The sequence below is a fragment of the Hylobates moloch genome, unplaced genomic scaffold, assembly GCF_009828535.3.
Source record: "Hylobates moloch isolate HMO894 unplaced genomic scaffold, HMol_V3 SCAFFOLD_17, whole genome shotgun sequence".
Classification (NCBI taxonomy): Eukaryota; Metazoa; Chordata; class Mammalia; order Primates; family Hylobatidae; genus Hylobates; species Hylobates moloch.
This window is the reverse complement of record NW_026652292.1, coordinates 82,255,317-82,270,407: the sequence shown is the minus strand read 5'-3', so window position 1 is coordinate 82,270,407 and position 15,091 is coordinate 82,255,317. Positions and strand designations below refer to the sequence as shown.

Here is a 15,091-nt window from a genome sequence, read left to right as displayed (position 1 = left end):
TTTGGGAGGCCGAGGCGGGTGGATCACGAGGCCAGGAGATTGAGACCATCCTGGTTAACACGGTGAAACCCCGTCTCTACTAAAAATACAAAAAAATTAGCCGGGCATGGTGGCGGGCGCCTGTAGTCCCAGCTACTCGGGAGGCTGAGGCAGGAGAATGGCATGAACCCGGGAGGTGGAACTTGCAGTGAGCCGAGATCGTGCCACTGCACTCCAACCTGGGCGACAGAGCAAGACTCTGTCTCAAAAAAAAAAAAAAAAAAAGCCATACATTTAAAAAATAATTACTAGTTTAAAAGCTGGTATTGTAATTTAGTTTGTAAATTCTAACAATTTGTTTTCTATATAGTTTAAGCTACTCGTGTATTACTAGTTTTACTCATGAATTACTAGTTTGCGTTTTAGGGCACTCAATATAGAAAGATGTGATTTTGTGATATGAGCGACTGAAAAGGATGGGCACAGAGCTGTAAAGGAGCAGGGTTTTTATGTTATTGAAGTTAAGCTTATATAATCAAGTTATAACATTATATAGAGAATTGGAAAACTAGAGAAAATTGATGAAACCAAAAGTTGGTTCTTTAAAAAGATCAGTAAAATTGACAAACCTTTAACTAAATGGACTAGGAAAAAAAGAGAAAAAGACTCACATAACTAAAATCAGAACTGGGTGTGTGAGGACATTATTACTGCTTCTACAGAAATAAAAAGGATTATAAGAGAGTACTGTGAACAACTGTACTCCAATAAATTGGATAACTGAGATGAAATAGACAAATTCCTAGAAACACAAACTACCAAGACTAAATCATGAAAAAAAATAGAATATCTGAATAGACTTAAAACTAGTAAAGAGATTGACTCAGTAATTAAAAATATCCTGAGAGGCTGGACGTGGTGGCTCACGCCTGTAATCCCAGCACTTTGGGAGGCCAAGCCTGGCAGATCACAAGGTCAGGAGTTCGAGACTAGCCTGGCCAATATGGTGAAACCCCATCTCTACTAAAAATACAAAAATTAGCTGGGTGTGGTGGCGGGTGCCCATAATCCCAGCTACTCAGTAGGCTGAGGCAGGAGAATAGCTTGAACCTGGGAGGTGGAGGTTGCAGTGAGCCGAGATCATGCTATTGCACTCCAGCCTGGGCAACAGAGGGAGACTTTGTCTCAAAAAAAAAAAAAAAAAAAAGATACTTCCAACTTAACAGTGGGATTATTGGGACATAGCCCCATTGTAAGAGTGTTGCCAGACACTGAGGTTTCAGCCTAGGTCTGCTTTCTTGCAGCAGGGAAAGCCCATCTCTGACATAGTATTGCCAGAGAAGAAAGGCTTTCATGTGGGTGACATCAGACAGGAGACCAGCCTCAAATCCATCTTCCCAGCCAACTCAAGTGGTTATACAGGAGTTGGTCAACAGGCAGCAGGTGGTTGGATGAGGGGTCTGGCATCTCATTGTAACCATGTGTGGGAAAACAGGAATTAGGGAGGGATAAGGAACAGGAGTTGGTCAACAGGCAGCAGGTGGTCAGTCTGGTGTCTTATTGTCAGGATGGGTGACCCGGGAAATTTCAGTTCTTTGATAACTATCTGGGAGAGAAATTGGGCCAGGTTCAAGTGGAGCATCTGTACTTGCAAACCAAATTGGCAGCATATTAAAAGAATTACACACCAGGGAAAATAACCCTAGACCTTGCATTCTAGTGCCCTGCTTATCTGTGACTTCAAAGATGGAGAGAGCTGACTATCAGTATAATTTAGCTGAACGAAATAATGAGATATTTTAGGAAGAACAACATTGAATGTCAGAAGTTAAATGTGAGATCCAAGAAGTAACAGTGAACAGACAAGTTTGTGGGTATGTGGATATGTGTTAAATAAGTCAGGTTGTGTCAAATTATGATGGATGATGATGACTGCGTGGCAGGAAGGAAGATGAAAAGGAAGAGGCATTGAACACTAATAGTCACAGGGAGTACCGGCAGCGTGGTGATGCCAGGGTGAGCTGCTTGTTTTGAGAGGGTGGAGGGAAGAGATTTATTAACCTTAGACTTTGTTAAAGTATACATGTGACATCTACATGGGAAACTGCTAAATGAATAGAAGTGGAAGGTGTAACTTCCACACCATTAAAGGGTAAACAGGAGAATGAAGAAAAGTCAATTTAGTAGAACCTGCGGGAGGAAGATGGGAGAAGGAGAAATAATAGTAATTAGAAAGCACAGATTAAAAAAAATCAAAATGTCAATAATCACAATATATGTAAGTGGTTTAAATGTATGAGTTAAGACTAAGATTCACATTAGGGTCAGTACATAGTAACAAGGAAAGGCTCCCACAGGCCTTAATGTTTGTAGTTATTGGGGTGGAGGAGATACAGGAGACAGCATGGAGAGGAAGAACTAGATTAGATGCACATCCGACAGTTGGAAAGATCCTAAAGGTAGTGTTCAGAGAAAAAACTAAGAGAATGTGATTCACAGCCAAACAAATCTATACATAGGATTCTGGTAGCAGATGGCAGCTGCTCACTTCCAGAACAAAAAATGTACACAAAGTCCATCTTCACTGAAACTGTGGGACAAACAGACCCATCCACTGAAAGTCCAACAGGCAGAGGAAAGTACTGGAGACCTGCAGTGTCACCTGAACACGGAGTGCAGAGATGCGGGAGTGCGGCCTGGCAGTCAGAGCAAGCACTTGGGGCCTGCTCCCAGCAGAGCCCAGGGCTGAAAGGGAGCAGTGGGAAAAGAAGGCATGGGGAGTTCCTGGGAAGAAGAGATGACACATCTTTGAAAGGATCACCTTCCAAAAGGAAGGCAACATTCTGGAAGGCAGAGAGAAAGGGACCTGAGGCTATAGTGAGGAGACCTCCATCAAGCTGGCAGCAGCGAGACAAACCTGGGACCCAGCCAGTACCCGCTCCAAGAAATCCAGCTTGTTCAGAGAATGATGAGAAGGTTATGTAAGAAAACCCCAGCCAGGTGCAATGGGGTGTGCCTGTAATCCCAGCACTTCGGGAGGCTGAGGCAGGAGAACCGCTTGAATGCAGCCTGGTGTTTGAGACCAGCCTGGGCAACACAGCAAGACCTTGTCTACTTAAAAAAAAAAAAAAAAAAAATCGCTGGGCACAGTGGCATGTGCCTGTTGTCCCAGCTACTCAGGAGGCTGAGGTGGGAGTATCGCTTGAGCCCCGGAGGCCGAGGTTGCAGTGAGCCAAGGTCCTGTACCATTGTGCTCCAGCCTGGGCAACAGATTCTGTCTCTAAAACAAAAACAAAATCCTGACCCAAAACAGCAGAACTTCCTTATAGATGGAGAAAAGCCACTTAGAAAAATTTTTATCACAAAGCAGATAAAAGTTATACCCTAATATTCCCAGATTTTTTGAATATGAGGATTCAGAGATAGCCAGGCAGAAAGGAGAGCTAGATTGGGAACTTGTAGAACTCAGGAGTGAAACAAGGGAAAGAAAATTATTTTCTAAGCAAAGCCTAAACCTCAAGGAACACACTAGAGAGTAGGAACCACAAGCATGGCACGAGGGTGGATGTGGGGAGTGAGCAGAGTGCAGCTGAAAGAACCTGGGAAAGAAGGAAGGTAGGAAAGAAAGAGAAGGATGAGAGTGACGCCTTGGGCAGGGGCTGCCGAGGAGAGGCACTGTGCATTCAAGCAGGCCAGAGAATGGCTCAGCGGGGCTGAGTCAGATTGGGCGATGTCATAAATAGGATTACTGGACACAACCAAGAATCCTGTAGATAGCCAGGCAAAAAAACAAAACAAAAAACCTAAATTGCTTCTCAGGGGAGAAATAGGGCCAACTGGAGGCTCTTCACAGCAGAACCCAGTGCTCGGGACAGAGTGGGCTCCACAGAACGAGCCAGGGGTGTCTATCCAGGCATGTGGCTCTCTGGGTGTAACAGCTACAGAGATGCAGGTTGGAGCATAGAGAATTAAAGGAACACGTCCTTCCTGAGTCAGCTGCTGAGAGAGGCGCTCCAGGCCTCCGGCAGAATCAGGTGAAGCTCCAGTAACAGGATGGGCAGTGGCAGCTGCCGGGGGGAGGGGGGTGAGTGTGCCAGAAGGAGTGAAGCGTACTCAGAATGTTGCCCCCACCAGAAGGGGCAATGGGAGGAGCAGGGAGAAAGGAGGGTAAGTTCATCCCCAACACCAGCGAGCCAGAGCCGCTGAGTCAGGTGGGAGCAGAAGCTGAGGTGTGTTCAGGAACAAAGGAGAGCATGAAGATAATGCTACTGATGAGAGCTGGGCTCTAGAGGCAGTTGACGGAGGGGGTCCAGGCTGATTTCAGTGTGCACAAGCAGGGACAAGGGTGTCCGGGACATTACATGTGGGTGTGCAGGCTGACGGGTCACATAAAGGGCCGCCAACAGGAGAGGACAGAGTCTCCAACAGCAGGAAATCAAGCAGCTCCTCTGCCTCACAGTGAAAGGCTGAAAGCCCATAGAAACCAGCAAGACATGAATGTGTTCTAACTGTGCCCAGCACATCTGGAAAGAGGAAAATGGGCTCGCTTACTTCTTAAAAGACTTCCAGATTGGATCGTAAAACCGAATTCTCTGCGGCATGCAAGGAACAAAGAGATTCTGGAAGGTTAAAAATAAAATTGTGGGCAGGCCGGGTGCAGTGGCTCATGCCAGTAATCCCAGCACTTTGGGAGGCTGAGGCAGGCAGATTGCTTGAGCTCAGGCATTCGAGACCAGCCTGGGCAACATAGGGAGACCCTGTCTCAATTAAAAAAAAAAAAATTGTGGCCAAAGGTATGCCAAGGTAAAGTCGAAGAAAGGAGCTGTTCTCAGACAAGGTAGAATTCAGGCCCTACCAGTTTCAGTGACACAGAAGAAGGCTTTTTTGACACCAGCGCCACCACTGGGGATGAGATGCACCCTAAATTTAGGGCCTTCCCATTGGCCCGTGGGATCCAGGAGAAAGGCCAATGAATACAGCTGACGGTGAGTTCACCTCTTAGTTGAAGGCAGAGATCCTGGACAGATGATAATCATGAATTCAGCACTGTCGAAAAGAAGGACAGAATACACTGGAGGAAGTGTTTAAGAGACCAAGCAGAGACTTAGAAATTAGAAAACAGAAACAATAGAAATAAATCTCTTCTTACAAACTCACAATAGTGCCGTGTACTTTTCAGAGACACATGTACTGAGGCGTGTGGTCCGAGCCAGGGCGTGGACCTGTATGTGAACATGGGAGGAGGGGGCCTGGGCTCTGTGAGGGTGTGTGCCAGCCGGCAGGGCGCACCTGAAGTGCATGGAGAGCAGTTCCTTGTGAGTAGGGTTTACCCCAGGACTGCAAGGAGGGCTTAACAACCCCATCAGGTAAAGGAGGAAAACATCCAGGGTCATTTTCATGAACACCAGAAAATCATTGGAGAAAATTCAAACCGATTCCTGATGAAAACTTCCCAAGAAACCAGGACTACAACTATGCTTAGCTTGCTAAAGGACATCAGCGGCTGCCAGCTGATGCTTGGTGAGCCGGACACTTGTGGCTAGTTCAGAAATAAGGCAGGACGCTCACGCCACTCCTGTACCCCCAAGGCTGCAGGTGCTGGGTGATGCAGGCAGAAACAGCAGAGCAGCAAGAGGCAAATAGTGTCTCTCGGAGAATGAGACAGCTGTGTTTGGTGATGGGCTTATGTGAACTGTAGTGACAACAGAGAGAGGCCAGGTCCACAGGTTTTCCCCTGTCCTCCTCGTGTAGGCAGAGCCACAAAGAGCGTTGATGTGTGTATTGAATGGAGCAGGCTTCTGTGGAAAGTTTGGCAGTGTCACTGACAGACATGAGAGATGATATGGACGAGTGGTGGTACAGGCTATGTCCCAGCTGGGAAAGGAGAGGCTGTGAGGGTGGAAATCTTCCCCAGTGCAAGCTCGTTGTAGGCGCGATAAAAATAGCAAAAACATTTAAGTATACCTAGACAGGCAATTTCAAAGTCCATGTAGAAAGAAATATCTGCAGGTCTAGATAGTGCTTTATCTTGAAGCCTTACTGTGGGAAGGGTGGGCATGTCCTGGGGGTGACAATGTTCCCCATGGCATTCCTGTGACTCCAGCGGGGCCCAAACCCAGGCGGATGGCCAGGGGGAGTGGGGCCAAAGCCAGGGCTGGGCAGCCCACATACCACGCACTGATGCCTCCCCTCACACCACTTACGAAGGTCAATTCCAGATGGATTGAACAGCTAGGAGGGGGGAAGATGCATTTTATAATCTATGTGGTGGGAAAAGCTGCATGCAACTACTTAGCAAACCGAAAATGCATGATGCAAAAGGGTAAAATAGTTGCATAAGGTGGAGGCAGCTTTGTGAGAAAAGACATTGGGCAGGGAAGATTCCAGTGGGAGCTGGGAAGCTATGGGAGAGTTTTTGACACATTTTTTTTTCTTTTTGGAGATGGAGTCTCACTCTGCCTCCTAGGGTGGAGTTCAGTGGCACAATCTCAGCTCACTGCAGCCTCTGCCTCACAGGTTCAAGCGATTCTCCTGCCTCAGCCTCCCGAGTAGCTGGGATTACCGGTGCCTATCACCACACCTGGCTAATTTTTTGTATTTTTGGCAGAGACAGAGTTTCACCATGTTGGCCAGGCTGGTTTCGAACTCCTGGCCTCAAGTGATCCTTGGCCTCCGAAAGTACTGGGATTACAGGTGTGAGCCACCGTGCCCGGCCAACATATTGTTATAAAGGGGTCTGATGTTTGGAATATCTAGGGAACATCTGTAAGTCAGTTAAGATAAATAAAACAGGGTCAAGACATGGCCGGCAACCCACAGATGAAAACTGGCCTGATAAGAAGGAAGTGGCACCGGGCCCCGCTGGTAATGATAGGAATGTAGGTTGGACACAGTGCTGCCAGGCGTCAGAGGCTGGGTTGTCCTGTTGGTATTGGTGGCATGTCCCATGTGCCTGCCCCCTGCTGTCCTCATCCCCGGTGCCCTGCAGAAGTGGTGCGCATGCCAACGTGCACATCAGCACCGCGGCTCAGCACGTCATGACAAAGCATCTGCAGAGGGCGGATAAGCACCCCCCACTTCTGTGTTAGGGGGTGTCATGCAGGTGTTGAAGAGTGGCACTCTGGGTTGATTAGTGCATTTTATTATTGTGAAAAGCACCTTGCAGAGAACCACATTCTGGTACCATTTCTGGTTTTAAAGGGGTGGCCTGTGTGGGTATGTAGAAAGGACAGGGAGCCAGGGGTCCCAGACAGGGGCACCCTGGGAGATTGTACCAGGGCTGGGTGCGTGGGCAGTTGTGTCAGAGGCGGCGTGTGAGTAGTGACTCCGAAGCCTGCTGCTTCCTGGGACGTCCATATGCCCGTGTTTATCCCTATTCACACACGTGGTTTTGCGTGAACACGTGACTGTTATGCTTTACGTGGCCTTTTGATTTTTCCCCATGCGGTTGTGCGGTGGATCTGGCGGCTCCTTGGGTGGAGGCTGGGGCTGTCTGTTCCCTGCTGCTGGGTGGAGATGTTGTTTCCAGTTCCTGCCTTTGGCCTCCAGGCACCTGGATTTCAGTGGGTCAGTTCTAGGCCACATTGTGCTTGCATTTGCGATTCCCATGGCCCTTATCAGGTTGCTCTCTCGAAAGCCTTCCTGCCAGCCCTGCAGCCACCCCCTCATCTCAGCCAACATCACATCAGCGTCACAACAGCGCCATGGGTGCAAAGTCAGAGCTCACTGTCACTCTGATCTGCATTTCTTCACCTCTGCCTGGATTTGTTCTTTGCGAATTGTTTCTTTGCATCCTTTGCTGGTTTTTCAGTTGGGTGAGTCTTTTTTTTTGAGATGGAGTTTTGCTTTTGTTGGCTCAGGCTGGAGTGCGATGGTGCGATTTCCACTCTCTGTAACCTCCGCCTACCGGGTTTAAGTGATTCTTCTGCCTCAGCCTCCCGAGTAGCTGAGATTACAGGCACCCACCACCACGCCCAGCTAATTTTTTTTGTATTTTTAGTAGAGATAGGGGTTCACCATGTTGGCTAGTCTGGTCTCAAATTCCTGACCTCAGGTGATCTGCCCGCTTCAGCCTCCCAAAGTGCTGGGATTACAGGCGTGAGCCACTGCGCCCAGCCAGGGTGAGTCTTGTTCTTGTCCTTGAGTGCCACTCGGCTAGGCTGTTGGTGCTGACCTTAGCTCCCTTGTTTGCCATCATGGAGGATGCTGGGGGCTCCCTGTCCTCCCCGGCGCTCACTAAGGCTTGGTCCTCTCCACGTGGTCCTGACCTGTCCTCTGTGAGCAAGAGAAACAGGACTGGTTTGGGGGTGTCCTGTCTCAGTGGACACAGGACACCACGGTTTTCAGTACAACAAGGAACACAACTTGTTCAGTGTGCCTTATGATGGTGAAAATTCCCTTTAAAAATAACACGTGATTGCTAACACTTGACCTTATATATTGCTTGACCTTACAGGACCGTATAATAGACGCTGGCCCCAAAGGAAACTACTCTCGATTTATGAATCACAGCTGCCAGCCCAACTGTGAGACCCTCAAGTGGACAGTGAACGGGGACACTCGTGTGGGCCTGTTTGCCGTCTGTGACATTCCTGCAGGTAGAAGCTCTGGGGACCCTGCGTGGGGCTCCTGGCTATGGGGGCAGAGTGGCCATCGCTGTGAGCTGCATGGGGCTGGACTGGAAAGGCTCTGGGGGAGGTGGGTGCTGATGTGAATTCTCTTTTGGTTTGAATATCTCTTTTACCAAGCAAACTTGAAAGGCCATGGATCAAGCCAGTACAGATACAAAAATAATAGAGTATTTTTGTTGACCTAATACACGCCCCTTAGCTTTTGAAGAGAAAGGCATGTGTTTCCAATTTGGTGTCTGTCTCCTCTTCTCCCAGGGACAGAGCTGACTTTTAACTACAACCTCGATTGTTTGGGCAATGAAAAAACGGTCTGTCGGTGTGGAGCCTCCAATTGCAGTGGATTCCTCGGGGATAGACCAAAGGTAAGGCTGTGGCGCCCTCCTTCCCACCAGGCTCTGTGTTGGCATTTTGCACTCCTGGAGACATATGCCCCCCATGAACAGTGGCTTCCTCCAGGCTGGCTTGTTGCTGGGACAGGTGGGAGCAAGGTCCCTGCTGTGGGCTGGGGAGGACGGGTTCCCCAGCAGGCACAACAGTGCCTCTCAACAAAGGCCAGTTGTCAAGAGTTCCTCACTGAACGTGTTTCCCGGGGCTGCCAGAACAATGCCCCACAGACGCGGAGCTTAAACAACAGGAGCATATGGTTTCGCAGGTCTGGGTGTGGGCAGGGCTGTGCACCCTCTGAAGGTTCCTTGGGAGGCTCTTTCCCAGGCCTGTCTCCCATTCCTGGTGGCGGCCACAGTCCTTGCTGCTCCTTGGCTTGTGGCAGCACCGCCCAACCGTTTGCCCTGTGAACATGACTGTTGACTTGCCCTTCTTATAAGAGCACTGGTCCTGTTGGCTTAGGGCCTGCCCTGCTACCGTGTGACCCAATCTTAACAGATCTCATTGACAATGACCCTATTTCCAAATACAGTCACCATCCAAGGTTCCAGGAAGGACAGAGATTTGGAGGGGCACTCTTGGACCCCTTCCCTGTGCTGTGTAGAACCTGGGCCTGAAAGCCTGGCAGTGGCACCAGCTCGGCCCTGAGCCGGTGTCTGTCCTCAGCGGTGTTGCTGAGGATGGTCACTGCCCTCAGGTCACTGCCGTCTGCCTGTGCCCACGTTCCTGTGGAATTTCCTAATGAGGAGACCCTGGGTGGCAGGTGGGAGCTGTTCTGCCTCTGGTGGCCTCCTTTGCCAGTGGGTCCCATCAGCAGATCCCGGAGCTGTGTGTCTGCTGAGATGCTGCTGAGATGCGTCATTGCAGGCTTCCGACAAAGCTCACTCTAGTCGTAGTCTTTGTTCAGCTTTTTCACGCTGAGTCGAGTGAGTCTAAGGATGTCTGGGGAGCACGGAGAGGACACTCCTCTCCTCCCCTCTTAGTGTTGGGCACCTGCAGAGATCTCTGAAGTTCCTGGATCATAACTCGCTCTTCTGCCCTCTCTTTCTATTTGCTTCAGCCTCTGTAATTCTTTCCGGTGATCTGTGCTTAATTCTTGACTCTAGACCTCGACGACCCTTTCATCAGAGGAAAAGGGCAAAAAGACCAAGAAGAAAACCAGGCGGCGCAGAGCAAAAGGGGAAGGGAAGAGGCAGTCAGAGGACGAGTGCTTCCGCTGCGGTGATGGCGGGCAGCTGGTGCTGTGTGACCGCAAGTTCTGCACCAAGGCCTACCACCTGTCCTGCCTGGGCCTTGGCAAGCGGCCCTTCGGTGGGTGTGCAGCCTCACGGTGGCTTGGGGCTGTGTCTGTGTGGCAGGCTTCTGATGGCGGCTCCTGCCGCTCTTCCTGCTGACTGGGCCTCATCTGGGTGCAGGTGCATCAGGCACTCATGCAGCGAAGGCCCTGATCCAGGGTGGCAGAGCCTTTCTTTGTTCCACCAGCCGCACATTCTAGATCTCTGCATCGAGCAGAGAAGATATGTGGTGACGGGGTAGCCCCTGGAACCTCCAGGAGGGATTCAGGCAGCCCAAGGCCCAGCTGCAGAATTGGGGCCCTCATCCATGCTGTGGGGGCGGGGCGGCCAGGAAGGAGGCGGCCCTGGGAACTAAAGCCCCTCCTAGGAGAAAGATCTCTACAGCAGCGTCTCCCTGGAAGCCCAGAGGGTCCTGGCCTGGCTGCACTATAGTGGGAATGGAGGGGCCCAGAGCCCCTGTCCTGGATACGCAGGGCAGGCTGTCCTCAGAGATGGCGCTGTGCACCAGGAGGCGCCGCTGTTTGACGAAAGAGCTGCAGATCTGGCTCCGTTTGAAGGAAAGTAGAGTGGGCTCCACCTTCCAGCACCACGCATTTCAGAGATGACAGGCGCCAGTGGGAAAACAGTAGCGTCTTGTTCCACTTGGTGATGAGACAGTCTGGGAAATGGGTCGTGAGATGACTCTGGTGCTGCGCAAACATCATGGCTCACACCTAAGGGTGCAGCCGCCTCCGTTACAATCTTGCAGTGTTTCGCCATGGGGCTCATGACTGTGGAATCACAGAAGAAAAATTAAAAGGCCCTTACCCAAAACAAGAAACCAAAAAGAGGCTGGGCGCGGGGGCTCATGCCTATAATCCCAACAGTTTGGGAGGCCAAGGTGAGCAGATCACTTGAGGTCAGGAGTTCGAGACCAGCCTGACCAACATGGTGAAACCCTGTCTCTACTAAAAATACAAAAATTAGACTGGTGTGGTGGCATGCACCTGTAATCCCAGCTATTCGGGAGGCTGAGGCAGGAGAAATGCTTGAACCCAGGAGGCGGAGGTTGCAGTGAGCCAAGACTGCAGAAAGTCGAGATAGCGCCATTGCACTCCAGCCTGGGCAACAGAGCAAGACTCCACCCCCCAAAAAAAAAAAAAAAAATTATAGAAAGAAAATCCAGGCCAGGCACGGTGGCTCATGCCTCTAATCCCAGCACTTTTGAGAGGCCAAGGTGGATGGATCACTTGAGGTCAGGAATTCGAGAGCAGCCTGGCCAACGTGGTGAAACCCCATCTCTACTAAACATACAAAAATTAGCTGGTCGTGGTGGCGGGCGCCTGTGATCCTGGCTACTCAGAAGGCTGAGGCAGAAGAATTGCTTGAACCCAAGAGACGGAGGCTGCAGTGAGCCAAGATCCCACCACTGCTCTCCAGCCTGGGCGACAGAGCTAGACTCCATCTCAAAAGAATTCATATATTTGTGTAAAAAACATTTTTGTATGGTAAAGATGACACACGATAGAGAAAAGTGTTGGCCATGGGTGCGAGAGGGTGGTCCCTAACCTGACAGAGCCTTTACAGAGTCATGCTAGAAAGATGAATACCCAAGTTGAAAATCAGTCCCTTGGGAGAGGGCAGGTCGCATGGAAATGAGCACAGCAGCCCCTGCCTGTCCACACTGGGCTGGGGGACACTCCTGCACCCGTCACAGCTCCTCTCAGTTGCTGAAACAGAGAGACGCTAACAGGTGGTCCTTAGGGGCCTGGCAGGTACTGTGGAGTCAACAGGCCCTGCCAGGGAGCCCGCCCAGGCTGTGGTAGAGACAGTTTGTCTGCCCGTCCTGTTCGCTGGAGCCAGCGCTATTTTGTGTTCATTTGATCTGACAGTAGTAAGTCATCTTCAACCATGAGAATGTTGAAGTCGTCATTCCATCACTTCTGTGTGCTCATATCTTGTGTTCTGTTGCAGGGAAGTGGGAATGTCCTTGGCATCATTGTGACGTGTGTGGCAAACCTTCGACTTCATTTTGCCACCTCTGCCCCAATTCGTTCTGTAAGGAGCACCAGGACGGGACAGCCTTCAGCTGCACCCCGGATGGGCGGTCCTACTGCTGTGAGCATGACTTAGGGGCGGCATCGGTCAGAAGCACCAAGACTGAGAAGCCCCCCCCAGAGCCAGGGAAGCCAAAGGGTAAGAGGCGGCGGCGGAGGGGCTGGCGGAGAGTCACAGAGGGCAAATAGCGCCAGGCGGCAGCTTGGCCGGATCCAGGGGCGGTGCAGGGCGGCCGGCCCTGCCTGCGGGAGAGGGCGAGCATGAACTGGCCCAGAGGACCCAGCTCGAGCCGCCAGGACACAGACGTACAGGCCTCCTTGGGAGGGAGCGCCTCCCCACCACTGAGCCATCCTCAGCAGCATCTGCTGCGTCTGCACTGATGACCGTCTGAGCCCAGCTCAGCGTTCCTGGACAAACAGCCTCACTCCTCAGCGTTACCGCCACACTTGAATTTCTCAGAATGTCAAGGTTCCCTCCCACTCTATTTTTTTAGGTTAAAGTTAATTGGCATATGGAATGTTTTAATCTCCTCTGAAATGTGTAGCGTAGGCTTTTCCCAAGGGTCGCTAGAAACTCGGCTTCGCGTTGCCCTGCTTCTGCTCTCAGCGCCGTCACCACTCAGGAGAGGCTGGGTGAGGCCCGTGTGAGGACTGACCCTGGATTCCTCGAAACTGCCATTGTGATCATTACTCTGCTCTTTGGAAATGGCTATATCTTTTTTTGTACTAATGTGAATTGTTCCTCAGAAATGCTTCTTTTCCATCCTAGTGAGAAGCTGGCCTTGCAGGTGGTGGCAGCAATGGTGGTGTAAGATTTCCTCCCGTAGTTTTTTCTCCCATGGATTTGAATGAAATGCCAATAACACGTCCACTTTCAACGTGTAGTTCACGCGGAGCACTTTCGAGGCCTGGCCGGGTTGGGCCACTTCTCACCTGGGCCTATCTTCTGAACTCGCTAGGTTCTTATCAACATTTGGGGGAGAACTTTGTATATTTTTTTCATTTGGCTTTTCTTTACCAGTTTCTGATTTTTATTCTCAATATATTTTTGCTAAACCTATTTCACAAATCACCACTGACTGAAATGTGTGTTTACTGATGCGACCCTGAGCTCCATGGCGAAAGGAGCGACTTCTGCAGGGCGTGAGACCGCAGTCTGCTTAGAGCACAGGAAGTGACAACTTAGGGAGCCCCGTAGGGCACTGCAGGCCCCAGGGACCCCAGCACGTGGGTCTAAAGAGAGACCCAGAGTCTAGCCCTCCTGCCACCCAGAGTGGCTTCCATCTCAGCACTCTGTGGGTCTACTGATGGAAGATGCAGACTCTACTGATCACATGTGCCCTCTGCCAGGGCACCTACTGAGAGGTGTGGTCCTGGGGGTGGAGGCCTGCCTGGCAGGTGTGCGTGCCTCGTACATGCGTTACGGGCACTGGTCTAGGCCAGGTCTGACACCCACTTTCCTGTGAGATTTCACCTTAGTTTTTAAAAGGTCCAGTTCTACAGAGTGAGACCTATCTGAGTACTACATATGTTGTAAGACTTGGTTCTTTTTTTGAGGGATCCTCGACCCTGGGAAGTCTGGAGCACCCTAAGAAGGGGGCACCACGTGTGCCTTTGCCCACGTGTCCTGAGGGGCTGCTTGTCTGGGAGGGAGGGAGAGAACATTCAGCAGCAGGTGCTTTTTTGTGGCCTTTTCTTAAAATAACCTAAGGAGGACACACCCATCTTGCAGAGGTTTACAAAACTCCCCTTGAAAACTGCTGCTGAGGCTCCTGTTAATTTTCTGTGGCATCTTTTATGCCTTGGTAAAAACTGCAGTGTCTTTGGACCTGACACCGGCTACTCCGTGGTTTTGTGACCTGTAAGTGTGGGGTTCAGGGGTGTGTGGCCCTGCAGGGTCCCACACCTCCCTGAGCACTGACTGGAAGTTTCACTGGCTGGTGGCTGTCCCTTCTCCCATCACAGTCCCCAGCAAAGTTAACTACACAGAGGACCCAGGGGAAACGAGCTGTGTAGCCACTGACTTGCTCGCACGGCTGTGGCCTGAGGTGCACTCGCCGGTTAAGACAGGGTGGGAGTACTTTCCAGTTCAGACTCTTAACTTCTCCCAAATTGTCCTAAGAAAATACTGGATCGGCTCATAGATTTATGCTCCTTATGCCCTAACTTGGAAGGTTGTTATAGGGACAGGCTGGGCAGTGTCCCCACACATGCCTTAAGAGTCTAAGGCTCCAGGGCCCCGCTGTCACTTGCCCAAAAGATCCTTTCCGGCAGGTAAGGGACTAATAATGCTTACGTCAAAACATCAGAATCGGCTTTGCAGTGCACTTTGGGGAGAAGATATTAACTTATTTTTGTGTTGGACAGTCATGAAATCTTGTGATTTTTAATCGCTTTGATAATACTTCCAAATTTTATCTTTCTGAAGGAAATACTGTAAACATTTTAAATATGGTTCCTCCCCCTTTCCAAAAACTGTTGAAACTAATGAGCAAGTAACACTAACTTTGAATGTCTCTACAATGCCCGTTGATAACTCGGTGGAGCCAGGCTTTGGGGTAGCGGCCCTGAGCTTGCAGGGTTCCTCTCCACTGGGGCTGACCAGGCCCTTAGCTGTGACCGTGGGTGTGGCTGGCTCTCGGCCCTGCCTAGCTTTGTTCTGAGGACGTGGTGACTTCCTGAACATCAGCTTCAATCCTTCGTCATTAATGTGAAGCAAAACACAAAAACTGCCCCAACCCCTCAGGATTCCTTGGCATCCGAAACC

General features: G+C 50.5%; 1 protein-coding gene and 1 non-coding gene across 3 annotated transcripts in view; both read left to right on the top strand.

Annotated features, from left to right (window-relative positions):
* The window catches only part of NSD2 (nuclear receptor binding SET domain protein 2), a 97,220-nt gene extending 83,824 nt beyond the window's left edge, over positions 1-13,396 (top strand). For both annotated transcript variants that reach the window (XM_032135759.2, XM_032135761.2), the window contains 4 exons: positions 8,435-8,576; positions 8,865-8,971; positions 10,100-10,304; positions 12,242-13,396. In XM_032135759.2, coding sequence (XP_031991650.1) covers positions 8,435-8,576; positions 8,865-8,971; positions 10,100-10,304; positions 12,242-12,513 — 726 coding nt within the window. In that variant the 3' untranslated portion in view covers positions 12,514-13,396. The remainder of the gene's footprint in view (positions 1-8,434; positions 8,577-8,864; positions 8,972-10,099; positions 10,305-12,241) is intronic.
* On the top strand, positions 8,208-8,332 carry LOC116457159 (small Cajal body-specific RNA 23). Its single transcript, XR_004244930.1, has one exon. It is a non-coding gene; the product is annotated as a small Cajal body-specific RNA 23 (non-coding RNA).
* Positions 13,397-15,091: the final 1,695 nt, after the last annotated feature.